The sequence below is a fragment of the Ostrea edulis genome, chromosome 7 (genome assembly GCF_947568905.1).
Source record: "Ostrea edulis chromosome 7, xbOstEdul1.1, whole genome shotgun sequence".
Lineage (NCBI taxonomy): Eukaryota > Metazoa > Mollusca > Bivalvia > Ostreida > Ostreidae > Ostrea > Ostrea edulis.
Window position 1 is genome coordinate 86966765 of NC_079170.1, and position 13276 is coordinate 86980040.

At 35.6% G+C, this 13276-nt stretch overlaps 1 protein-coding gene across 1 annotated transcript; it reads left to right on the top strand.

The window, feature by feature from the left end:
* Positions 1-6528: 6528 nt before the first annotated feature.
* Positions 6529-7965, top strand: LOC130048817 (uncharacterized). Its single transcript, XM_056145890.1, has 2 exons — positions 6529-7026; positions 7894-7965. Exons 1-2 carry the CDS (start codon positions 6529-6531, stop codon positions 7963-7965), a joined length of 570 nt encoding a protein of 189 aa, XP_056001865.1.
* Positions 7966-13276: the final 5311 nt, after the last annotated feature.

Genomic DNA, 13276 nt, shown 5'->3' on the forward strand with positions numbered 1-13276 from the left:
AATCTATGGGTTGTTGATGCCTCTTGACTTCCAGGCATGCTTACTTGGCGTTTCAAAACAAACACATTAAAACACCAATGAGGGACAGATAACTCAAGCTGCTATATATAAAACTGGCGTATATTCGATATGCAATGCACTAGGCGTTCTTAGGGCTTTGTATTCTGTGCAATTATATGAAGCGTCGATGTTCCGATGAATCTTCACTGCTCTACTGTAGAAGTGTTTGGGTTCATGTAAACTTTTTGTTTCCCGCTATTACACATGTGCACACAGTTTGTGTAATAATGATGTCATGTAATGGCTGAATTCAGGATCGTTCAATTTGTATGATCGGCTGTTACAAGAGATGTGTCAACTCAACAGCACTTTCTAAAGTTTTACTATTTCATCGAAACAAAATTGCAGGTGTTATAGCCTACCAACCGGGGTATCCCAGTAGCATAGAGGTTACGCAAAAATTAAAACTTACTTTGGTAAGCGCAAGTGTATACTTTAGTCACCAATATGTCACATTCTACTTACTTAATAAAAGTTTAGCACAAAGAATAGTGCAGTTGTTTGTTTTAAATCCCATCGAAAATGTTCATTCAGTTTGAGATAGTGAAATTTAGACATAGGCTTACCGTAGCAGTGAGAGTTAATGTATAGGAGTAGGATAAGAACCTTGAGAATGTTGAGCGTGGTATTTTGACAGTCATTTGATATGTGTGATGTTAAGAAAAGAAATAATACACACTTGAGTAAACTTGACTTCACCTATGACTTCAACACTTTACACGACCATTCCTCACGATAAATTAAGGACTAGACGTTTTGACATCATAGACAATATCATCTTCAACCAAAATGGAAAACGGAAGTATTCATATCTAGTGATCAGTCATCCAAAAAATCACTTTGTTAAACACCTCTCTTATTCCATGCACAAATACTCTGAAGTTGAAGTAAAAAAATATGCTAGAGTTCCTCATTGACAATATCTTCGTGGTCTTCTGTTATCTGGTCTTCCAACAGTCTGTTGGAATTCCTATGGGTACGAATTGTGCTCCTTTGTTAGCTGACCTGTGTTTATATATCTATGGAACAGAATTATTTCAAAAACTTCTACATGAAAAGAAAAAAAATCTTTTGCTGTGACCTTCAATTCGACATTTAGATATATCGACGACGTTTTGTTTAGTAACAATAATAACTTTTATTTCATATGTCAATTCGATGTATCCCAGTGAGCTCGAAATAAAACACAAACACAGAGTTGTCCACATAGATATTTTATTGAAAGTAGACATGAACGGCAAACTGACAACCCAACTGTATGACAAACGGGACGATTTCAACCTCTCCATCGTCAACTTCCCATATTTATGTAGCAATATTCCATCATCACCTGCATATGGTGTTTATATATCTCAACTGATTCGATAAGCAAGAACTTGCTCTGTGTATAGTCAGTTTTTAAATCAAGGCAAGCTACTGACAAACAAGTTGATGGTACAGGGGTTTTAACATTCCCGATTGAAGTGATTCTATGATCGTTATTACGATCTAGTTCGTCAATAGAAGTCATCATTGGATCTTATGCTCTCTGACGTGTTTCATACCGATTGTTAGACCGTTCTTGGCACACTGATGTTGACTACGGATGACTCCGTTTACCTGATATAGGTCTAACGGCGGGTGTGACCGGTCAACAGGGGATGCTTACTCCTCCTAGGCACCTGATCCCACCTCTCGTGTTTCCAGGGGTCTGTGTTTGTCCTACTATCTATTTCGTATTGCTTATAAGAGTTATGGGATTGATCACTATTTGTTATCTTCACCTTTCAAGCTTAGGTATGATTGTATCCGGTATTGGAAAATCACAGATAAAATAACCCTGGAGCTTTAGCTTGCAAAGGATGTATTCATATATCCATGTGTATTGATCTAAAAGAAAATATGTTGCATATATTGTTATTGGATAATATTTACATTTCCAATGTATGCGCCTTTAATATATTTACAAATTGTAATGAATGTCATTTCCTCATGCATGCGATTTGAGTATGAATAGAGGTAAATATAGTCTGTCTATTTAAGTACTGGGAATTTGAACATAAATAAAGGTAGGGACTTCATATGCTAACAGAGGAACTTCATATGGTAAAACGAACTAAGCGAAAAACAGAACGTACATGGCGACAAACACGTTTGACTGTACACCATCAAATATATAAGGAGTCAGTTCGAACATACAGCAAATCCTTAATTCAATGTACAAAGGAATATTATTCACACAAAATAACCGAGTGTGGCAGGAACTCTAAGAAACTCTATTGTCTGACGAATCGGCTCATGGATAACACATCCGAACCCATTTTACCTTCATCTTCTGAGGGAAAGGAATTATCGCAAAACTTTGCTAAATATTTTCATGAAAAAATAAGCAATATCCGTTTATCAGTTTGCAAATCTAGTGCCTCGAACAATGGCGCAAAAGATCCTTTTTGCTCTGATATTCCATTTGATGGTGAACACCTCAGAAAATATGCACCTGCAACTACAAGAGAAATTCAAAAACTCCTTATGAACTCAGCACCCAAATCTTGTGAATTGGACCCAGTTCCTGTGCATCTATTGAAACAATGCATTGGTAGTTTCTTGTCATCCATCACTTTAATCATAAGCAAGTCGCTGTTGGAATTTATTGTTCCTAGTGACTTTAAGCAGACAATAGTTCGACCATTACTGAAAAAGTCAGGGCTTGACAAAGAAATTTTCAAAAACTATCGTCCTGTGTCAAATCTCTCGTTCGTTTCGAAGATTCTTGAAAATGTTATTGTAAAACGAATCGAGGCCCATCTGGATATGCATCAACTGCATGAGAATGTTCGGTCCGCGTACAGAACAGGACACTCTCCAGAAACTGCACTAATGACGGTACATCATGATATCGTATGTGCACTTGACAATAACAGTTGCGCTATCCTTGTATTGCTCGATCTCTCTGCGGCTTTCGATGTCATAGACCACAATATCCTATTGCAACGTATGGAAAACATCTTTGGTATCACTGAATATACATTGAAATGGATTAAATCCTATGTTAGTGATAGATATCAACGTATTGCCGTCGGTTCATCGTTGTCTGATGCTTGTCTCCTCGAATGTGGTGTACCGCAAGATTCAGTTCTGGGTCCGAGACTCTACTGTCTTTTTTCAAAACCCTTAGGGGAAGTATGCAGACGTCATGATATGACGTATCATATATATGCCGATGACACACAGATCTATATCATCGTTGAACCTGGTGACAATTGGACTGATATGGCTCAAAGACTCTCAAGTTGTTTGTCGGACATACGTATGTGGATGAGTATTAACCTCTTCAAACTCTATGAAGATAAAAGTGAACTTGTAGTCTTCGCACCAAAACACAGACTTTCAGATATAAGCAGTTTTCATCTTGAATTTGGTGACTGTGCTGTAAGTGATTCATCTTTAGTAAAAATAATTAGGCGTATTTTTTGACAAATCCCTTACCATGGAAAAACACCGTCTCTCTATTTCCCGCTCAGTATATGTGAACATTCACAGAATTGGCTGTATCTGTTCATTTATCAATGATGAAGCATGTAAAACTCTAGTAAACTCGCTAGTTACATCCATATTAGATTATGTAAATGCATTGTTTTATGGTGTTCATTCTCAACACACCAGCAAACTTCAGAGGGCACAACACACAGCTGCAAGATTAGTAACACGCTAAAAAAAATCCGACCATATTACTCCTGTTCTAATAGATCTTCACTGGCTCCCAGTTGAATACAGAATTCAATATAAGATACTTCTTCATACTTTCAAATCTCTCAACAACCTATCTCCAGTTTACATAAAGGATATCCTTACAGTTTACAATCCCACACGATCACTAAGATCCGAATCTCTGCATCTTTTCCAGGTACCTCGGACACGTACGAAAACATATCGGATCGACGTTTGGACAAAACTGCATCGAGTCTCTGGAACTCTCTGCCTTTTAAACTTGGACAATGTACTTCACTGTCTAGTTTTAAAGTGGACCACAAAACGCATCTTTTTAGATTAGCTTTTAATTTGTGATTATTTTTATATACTTAGTGCTCTTACATACAGCTCTTACAGTGCTGTTAAAAAATAACACTGGGGGTAGTGATAAAATATATGATATGGTCTTGCTAATTATTTGTTGCAGAACAGGAAAACTTCGACTGTTCATCATTACAGTCTTCAGTATCACGACGGAGTTCAACGTCCGTACGAGTGATAAAAAAAAAACAAAAAAAAAAACAAACGCGGCAGCTATCGCAGTGCTATGGTAATTCAACATCTTGTAAGGCATCAAATGATATTTTCATCTTTTGGAATAAAACTACAGATGATTCACAAAAATTCCGTGCTGAAATCAATCAATTACATCAATCAATTCAATTTACTATGGATGTGGATGATAAAGAACTGACATTTTTGGATCTCCGAATCATTAAGGATGATACCAATATAATCACGGATCTTTATTGCAAAGAAACATATTCACATCAATATTTGGATTTCCATGCATGCCATCCTTCACATTTATTAGATGAAACGTAGTACAGATACACAAAAAATATAATTATCAATTAGAATATTGGGTATGTTTTCTTTTAAACTAGTGGAATCAGTGATAAATGTACGCAATCACACTGTCCCGTTTAAAGTCAAAAAACCATGTGCACCTAGTAAAAACAATCTAAAAAGTGAAGGTGTATAACAAAACAATTATTAAGTGGGTCCTCGGACAACAACTGTTTTGTTTGACCCTCGAACGGATTGGTTGCCCTCAGCCTACGGTTTCGGACAACAGACCCGTTCTCGGGTCAAACAAAACAGCTGTTGTCCTCGAACCCAGTCAATAACTGTATAATACTGTGTGTATTATACCGCTACCAGTGTAATTTTATTATGACGTCAAAAAGGACAATTACTTACGTCGTGATATGGTGACGTTACTTACCAATATTTTTTCATTTTATAACTGGCTGAAGAGGCATTAAAGCCGAAAACGCTAACAGTGAAATGTTATTCGACTTTTGTGTTTCTTGACTTTTTGACTTTTATTATTGGATATATATATATATATATATATATATATATATATATATATATATATATATATATATATATATATAATATATATATATACCCGATAGCCTAGAAGTGTCGGATCCACAATGTGGATACAACGTCAAATACAAAAACTTATACAAAGCACTAAAATGAGTAACGAAATTAACAACCAAATTGTCTTTGCGAGACGACCGCTCCCTTCTTCAGGACAAACGAAAATAACTACATAATGTGGCCAATATCAACATAGAATAAAAACAACATAATATAAACTACATATAAATACATATAGCACTACAACTACATGTACACTAATCTACAAATATTTTACACCGCAGACTACATGTTTTTGGTTTTTAGGCTTGCCAATCAATGTTAAATACGGAGCGAATTAGAACATGTCCCATTCGTCCAAAGAGCTGATCCACACTGTACGAAGTAGTAATAATAGAATTGATTCAACTTAACCGTAACAATTGACAATTTGTGAATATACTTGTATGCTAATTTATTGTATACCGTTTAATGTCCATTTCGCGAATAGTTCGTCCATATGGAGAGATGTTTTAAATATGTGCATATAAATACATGTTTGTATAAATTATCCTCGGATTATTTTGCAACGTTGAAGTATAGTCAAAATTCGGGACAAACACATCCTATCACTGTTTCCGCTGCACAGTTTCCACAAGAAACAGGAAGATTGATCAATAGTTTTCCTTCTTTATCAATGTATTCATTCGACTTGTGTGTATATATAAATATACATGTACATGCATATCGCATTTTTTATAATTTACAATGGAAAACGCCACGTATTACGAATACTTGTTACAAAATTCATACTTTAACCTTGCATTCGGTTGTACAGTGCTTATAGTTATAGCGGCAATCATTGGTGTGATGGGAAACTTTTTGATTATTTTCTTCTACTTCTTTCGATTAAAAGATAGAGGAGAGCGCTATTTCATTCCGTTACTTGCCATCGTGGATATGTTGGCTTGTGTTACAAGTTCTGCGTACAATATCATGGACAATACTTACTTCTTTAACTATCCGAGCGAAGTTGCTTGCCGACTATTGTGCATGTTACAAGTTTGTGTACCAGGGATCTCCGCACATATACTGCTCCTGATATCCATTCAAAGATATGTATTGGTCTGCAAACCTTTTGGACCTAAGATGACTTTATTTTGGAAGCGGTTATCTTTTGCGTTAGTCTGTGGAATTACGTTGGTGTATTCTGCGCCAATCCTGGGAACATCTGGTATTTTAACCTCTGGGGAAATATATATGAATACCAACATTACAGTGCATATTTGTAAGTTTTCCGTAGATTCCTCCTTAAAAATTACAGTTTATTTTGGCATATTATCACTCATCATTGTCGGTAATATCATGGCAACAGCGTCCTTTTACATCCCGGTTCTAAAACAAGTGAAGATTTCCTTCCGGTCCTTTCGATCTAAGCTGCCGAACATTGAGGGAGAACGCGAGGAGACAGCGGTCACAGAAACAGAATCTGTTGTAACCTCAAAATCTGAAGAGATAGAAATGAAGGTCATGGGGGTCAATGATGCTTCAAATGCTTCAAGAATTCAACTTCCCCATGCGAATTCCTCAGAAGCTGATATTGTGCAAACCAATGCCTCATCCTCCGAGACCTTAAATTCTACAACTCCAAGAGGCCAAGATAAACCAGGAGATAAAAATAATACCGAAAGCAAAGGGGGAGCCAAACCAAAACAAGGCTCTGTACAGAGGAGACTGACCGTGATGTTTTTCGTCCTTATCCTGGCGTACATAATATCGTACATTCCTCCCCTTGTGTTTTTGATATTAACGTACAGCATTGAAGACTTTAATTTTATTACGCTGTCGAAAACAGAAGCCCTGGTATGGATATATGTTCCTCGTTTGGTGTTTTTAAACCACGTGATCAACCCATTTATCTATGGATATTATGATACAAAATTTAGAGAGGCGTTGATGTCTTGTTTTAAAGGACGGATTAAAACTTTCTGATGTAAAACTTATACGGTACCAATTTTGATGCACCAGATGCGCATTTCGACAAATAATGTCTCTTCAGTGATGCTCAACCGAAATGTTTGAAGTCCGAAATAACTATGAAGTTTTAGAGCTAAATATAGCCAAAAACAGCGTGCCAAACAAGTGGAGCCAAATTCGTCCAAGGATAAGAGCTATGCATGAGGGAGATCATCCTTAAGTTTGAAATGAATTTCTAAATTTTATAACAGCATTTAAATATACATCCGTATTTTCAAGCTAGTAACGAAGTACTTAGCTACTGGGCTGTAGAGACCCTCGGGGACTAACAGTCCACCAGCAGAGGCCTCGACCCAGGGGTCATAATGTAAAACTTGTACAGTACCAATTTTGATGCACCAGATGCGCATTTCGACAAATAATGTCGAGAATGATATATTTAACTAATAGTAATATTGTTTGTTTGGGTTTTTTTTGTTTATGCGTGTACATGCACGTTTTTGTTCCTTGCATGAATGTAATGTATACTGTAATATGATTTGTCCTTATGTTGCCCAATTTGCTCTCTTAATTAAATGAAACAAGATAGAAGAAAACTTGGACTTGTATACGAGTAGATATATTTCAAATGACACTGGGTTTTTTTTTAAGTTAAAATGCAGAAAAATTAACACAGGTCAAAGAATTCCATAGTATACAATATACCGGTATTTCCAGAATAGTAACAAAGACTAACCTTATTCTACATCACAGGCTGCAAAGGTTTACAAGTTTCATTATCACTGTTCAAAGCAGTTGCCATTGGAAAATCTACAGTGGAACTAACGGGATTGCTACACAACTTTTCTAATTGTAGAAAAAAGATTGATTAATTGTATATTGTTTAACGGCCCTCTTGAGAATTTTTCACTCATGTAGAGACGTCACCATTGCCGGTAAAGGGTTGTAAAATTTAGGACTATGCTCGGCGCTTACGACCTTTAAGCAGGGAGGGATCTTTATATTGCCATATCTGATGCGACACGGAGCCTCAGATTTTGTGGTCTCATCCGAAGAGGCAACTTAGTGGCCAGATGGGGCATTTGGCCACTAAGTTGCTTCTTATGACAAGCAAGGGCTCCTGAGGACCTATTCTAGTCCGGATCCCCCCGGGATTGCAGAAAGAGAACACTAAAACATTTGCACATCTATGTCACAGCCAATATGAACATTCATATATTTATCAAGTAAATCTGTGTCAGAATTGGAATTGCTCATTGAATTCTTTCAACGACATTGCATGTCTAGATTGATGTGAAATGCACAGTATCACCGCAGGAGCGGCAATCTATTGGTGAATGTGTAAAAAGGCGTACATGGGGAAGTGAGAATTATTTTCGTTGTTTTATTCGAATAATTCCTTATTGTAATGAATTGTTCACCATCCCTTCCTATCCTACCTATTGGTTGTATCAAATCAACTACATTTCTTGGAGGTCCATATAGAATACATGTAAAGGAATTGTGTTCCACGACACCTATACCTATAAAATAATGCTGATGTAGACAAAATAACTTCTTTTTTTCATTTCCTCTTACTATAAGTTTCTTATTAGTCCCTACCGGTTTGTAAAACGGAAGGGGGCTATAGCTTTCTTCTCTGTCTGTCCCATTGGTTATCCAGACTTTTTTTGTGTTATGTTCTATTATAAAAATTATACGCCAACTGTATAAACAACGAAACATGATTATGCTAATTCAATACTGGTAAACATTGTGAGTTCTAGGTCACAGTTCAGGGTCAAATAACATTAAATGTGCAAATGTATTCTCTCAAATACTTCATTAGTCCATAAAGGTGACATCAGGAGGGGACATGTATACTCCTAGAAAGCTTGTTTTCGTATACATGGTATATCTGTAAAAGTTCGTACATTCAACAATTTCTCTTACAATGTAATTATACAGTTTTGATACATCAGTCATTGAATTACATTAAATGAGTGTTGTGAGGAATGCCTCTCGAAGTGATGATCTCATAATGATTCATTAACCAGTATTGTCCTAGAGGGGGAGGGATAAAACACAATTACATGAAATGAAAGGGCATAAGATCTTATATCTGTAAAATTATCAAAATAAAACACTATAATTAATAGCTAAAGTTTTGCAAGAAGAATTAGGGAAACATTTCATACACAGGTAAAACACTAAACCAGTGCATCAAGGCATCATTAGACTCCTTGTGACTCACAATTCAATGTGTGACTTATTTCGGCCCCTACAACCCTCACAACATTCGGTGTACAGTGAATCAAACCCATCACTCTCATTATTGTTGTCATTGAACACAGTAACTTGATCATTGAGCAAATCATTTTTACATATATCTACATCACACATGATCGGAATCCCAGGCACCTGATCCCACCTCTGGTACCTCCAGGGGTCCATGTTTGCCCAATTCTTAATTTATATTCCTAGTTATGAGATTGATCACTGTTTGTTATCCTCACCTTTCCATCTATTGCAGCTGTTATATATGCAGGCCTGGAGAAATGGTTATGTAATGACAGCCAATTTCAATGTAATGGAGGTGTAATGTGTAATGGGCCATTTTTACATTACAAGTTATGGTAATGTAATACACATACTGTAATGCACATATTTATAGTAATGTGTAATGTAATGCATTACATTTCAAAAATGGGTAATGGTAATGTCATATTTTCTAAAGTAATGGTAATGTAATGCATTACATTGCTATATAATTGACCTCAGGCCTGTACATGTGCATTCACTACTTTGACGTATATGTACTTTCACTTTTGGTTTATCTTTAATGGAATCCAGTTGCTGCTTTAATTGTTCTGCATTGTATCATCACTACGATGCTCCGGTACGATTCTACTATCGTACAATTGCATCATCGTATCATCGGCGATGGTATCATGGGGCACATGGCAGTTACATGATTCAAGGATCTTCTAAATATGCAAGTTTACATACATGTAATAGCAAACTCGAGATCTATATATAAATGTGTTATGTGTTCATATATATGTTTATTATAAATATCAGATTGCTCTGTCACTATATGTCCTCCTTTAACAGGGGTTTTATCAGTACGGCTTCTCAGAGGCCCAAAAAGGCCACATTCCGGATAAGTATAGCCCCATTTCTCTCAGTTTGCTTGTGAAAACTCCGAGAATAATAGTATGAAATGAATTGAATCGTTTTGATTTCACTCTTATAATACTATGAATTTATGGCAATCCAATAAAAATCAACCTGAATTTGAAACATAATATAACTTAATTTGTTATTTTGTTCCAAATACCATCAAATTGTCCGTGAAATCTTCCCAATTTAAGAAACATGGCATTTCCTAAGTTAGGCCGATAGATCCATGATCACATTATTTTAAGAATATAATCTTTTAACTAGATCTTAATCATTTAAAAAGATTTTTAACAAAAAATATAATGGAGAGAATTAAGGTCAAAGGTCATAAAATGAAAATTTCGTACTTTATATACACGTCCATCATTTTTTAATAATATGATATGACGATTTGCCATTATGTTCTACAGAATAGAATAAATGTTGCATCATTGAAACAAAGATTTTATTGTTAATCTAAAATGATTTTTTTTGTATTCAAATATATTTGGTCGCTAAGCAACAACACCATTAAGATAACAAATGTTATGAAAAAGTACTGCCCCATTTGTCCTCCCCGAGTTCAATGTATACGAATGTTGAAGTATTTACTTTCAATCACTAAATTTAACCCTTTCTCTACCGGTTGCGTAAAAGCAGGACAACGCAAAAGGAGTGCCTTTAAATCTTTGAAACTACGGTCATAAGATATATGATCTATATATCATATTTTTGGACATTTTCTCTATGTTTCAACTATATCAAAATCAGTTAAGTGAATAAAGCCATTAAATTAATAAAATCATTTAAAGTGAAAGATGGTTTTGTCTAAATATGACGCAACGCTTTGTCGCAAGGCCATACCCCCCCCCCCCCTCGATACGACTTTTTCTATGTTTATATATAAAAAAAATCTTTCTTTGAAAAGAAAACACACTCTGTTAGGAAAACAATAATTATCTAATACACGCGCAATTGGTTAGAAAAGAATGCGACATTATGCTAATCAGTCGGTCATTCACATGTGTCGCACATGAGGTTTCTTCTACCCTCCCACGTAGTTATCTTCCCTATATCGAGCAAAGTGAGGGGTTTGTTTTTAATCAGACTGGGCTACAAACATCTTTTATCTCTCTTTCTGCGATAGTTTCCGTAAACAAGAAGCAAAAAAGGAAGCAGGAAGATTTATTTATATAAGAATTCGTTTTTATCCTTTCTTTATCAGTGTGTGCACTTGAATTGTACATACACTGTACATGGGCATTTGATAGCTTATATCTTTGCAATGGAGAACTCCACGCATTACGAATACTTGTTACAAAATTCCTACTTTAATCTTGCATTTGGTTGTACAGTGCTTATTGTCATAGTGAGTACCATTGGTGTGATCGGAAACATTTCAATTATATCATTTTACTTCTTCCGAATAAAAAATAGAGGAAATCGTTATTTCAATCCGGTGTAGAGGCAAATTTTGACTTCCATAGAATAATGACCCCTTTTGCCCGTAGAAAAATGTCTTTTTAAAAAAAGCAGTCCATTTCACGTTTAGAAAAATGACCCCCGTAGAATAATGACCCCTTGTAAATTTTATTAAAGATTATTTCTCTGGTAATGCCTAAGGCAGGTAGTCCAACTTTGTCATATTATAAGTAAATCTATCATTCATATGAAACGTAACCAGATTAAAACATAGTAGGAATTGTAATTTTGTTTCAAAAATCAGAATTTACTTGTTTTAACAAAATAGTGACTCGTACCAAATAAGTGTCTAGGCACAACGAGTTATATTCGTTATTACGAGTAAATACATGCATAGTTATATCGAGATACATGCAATCGTCTTGCCATAAAGGGAATATGGGTTCAGGCGTGGAAGGGGGCTCTATAGTTACATTTGTAAACATGCATTAGTTTAATCTATGCTAAGGACCATAACATGCAAACAGAGTGTGTAATTGATTTGATATACACAGAGTAGCTACTACCATAATTGTGAAATCCTTGTCCCCATGTGTTATTAAGGTTAGAGCGTTATGCTAACCCATTCAGAATTGCATATAGTCAATGTAGCTATAAATATTTTACAAAGAATATGGAGAATGATATCAAAATGTCAGACTTTGCTTAAGAATGCAGACAAATACTCGTCAAGACTTTGCCTAAGAATGCAAACAAATACTCGTCAAGGACAGTTCTTATCAGACTTGAATTCTTAATGTTGTTATGGATATCCATGTATAGAATAGAGCTACATGTAACCTGTTTTTGGATTTTCTCCGAGACTATTCTTAGCGGTTTATGCATATGGAAGATCTACTGATCCTATCTCATTCACACTTGCTTGGCTGATGTGATTGTGGATATATGGCACATCTTATGATACCATTATGGCATGAAATTATGTAATGTTATTTGTAATAAATTGTTATATTGATACATATAATGCTATTCCATTTAATCATATCATGATATTGAATCATATGCTGTGATATAGTACTGTGATATGTTTTTTCCAGTTGTAATTGGTCATGGAACCTACAGTGGGTTTTCCTTAAATTTAATGAACTAGTTCTTACTTTTATTCTACTAACCGTGAAAAAAAAAATACACATGGAATAAATTTGATAAGAGGAGCAGCAGGAACGATAACTCTGGGTAAATAATGACCTGAAAACCCGTATCAACTCCTTTAAAATAAATCAATCTGCTAAGAAAGGGAGGGGGTCATTTTTCTACGGGGGTCATTATTTTTCAGGTATGACACGCAAAATAATGACCCCTGGGTCTTCTTTCTAAAAAATCATCCAATTTTTCTACGGCTAGGGGGTCATTTTTCGACGTCGAAAAATGGCCCCTGGTCATTATTCTATGGGAGTCAAAATTTGCCTCTACATGACATGACTAACCTTGTCATGGACAATACTTTCAATTATAACTATCCGAGCGAATTTGTTTGCCGAATATATTGTATGCTACGATTGTTTTGCTGGGA

Bases quoted from the DNA above. Each gene is read 5' to 3' on its own strand.
- LOC130048817 (XM_056145890.1), top strand. From the start codon at position 6,529: ATGGCAACAGCGTCCTTTTACATCCCGGTTCTAAAACAAGTGAAGATT. The intron at 7,027-7,893 runs GTATGGATATAT...TCTACATCACAG, and splicing joins TGTCGAAAACAGAAGCCCTG to GCTGCAAAGGTTTACAAGTT.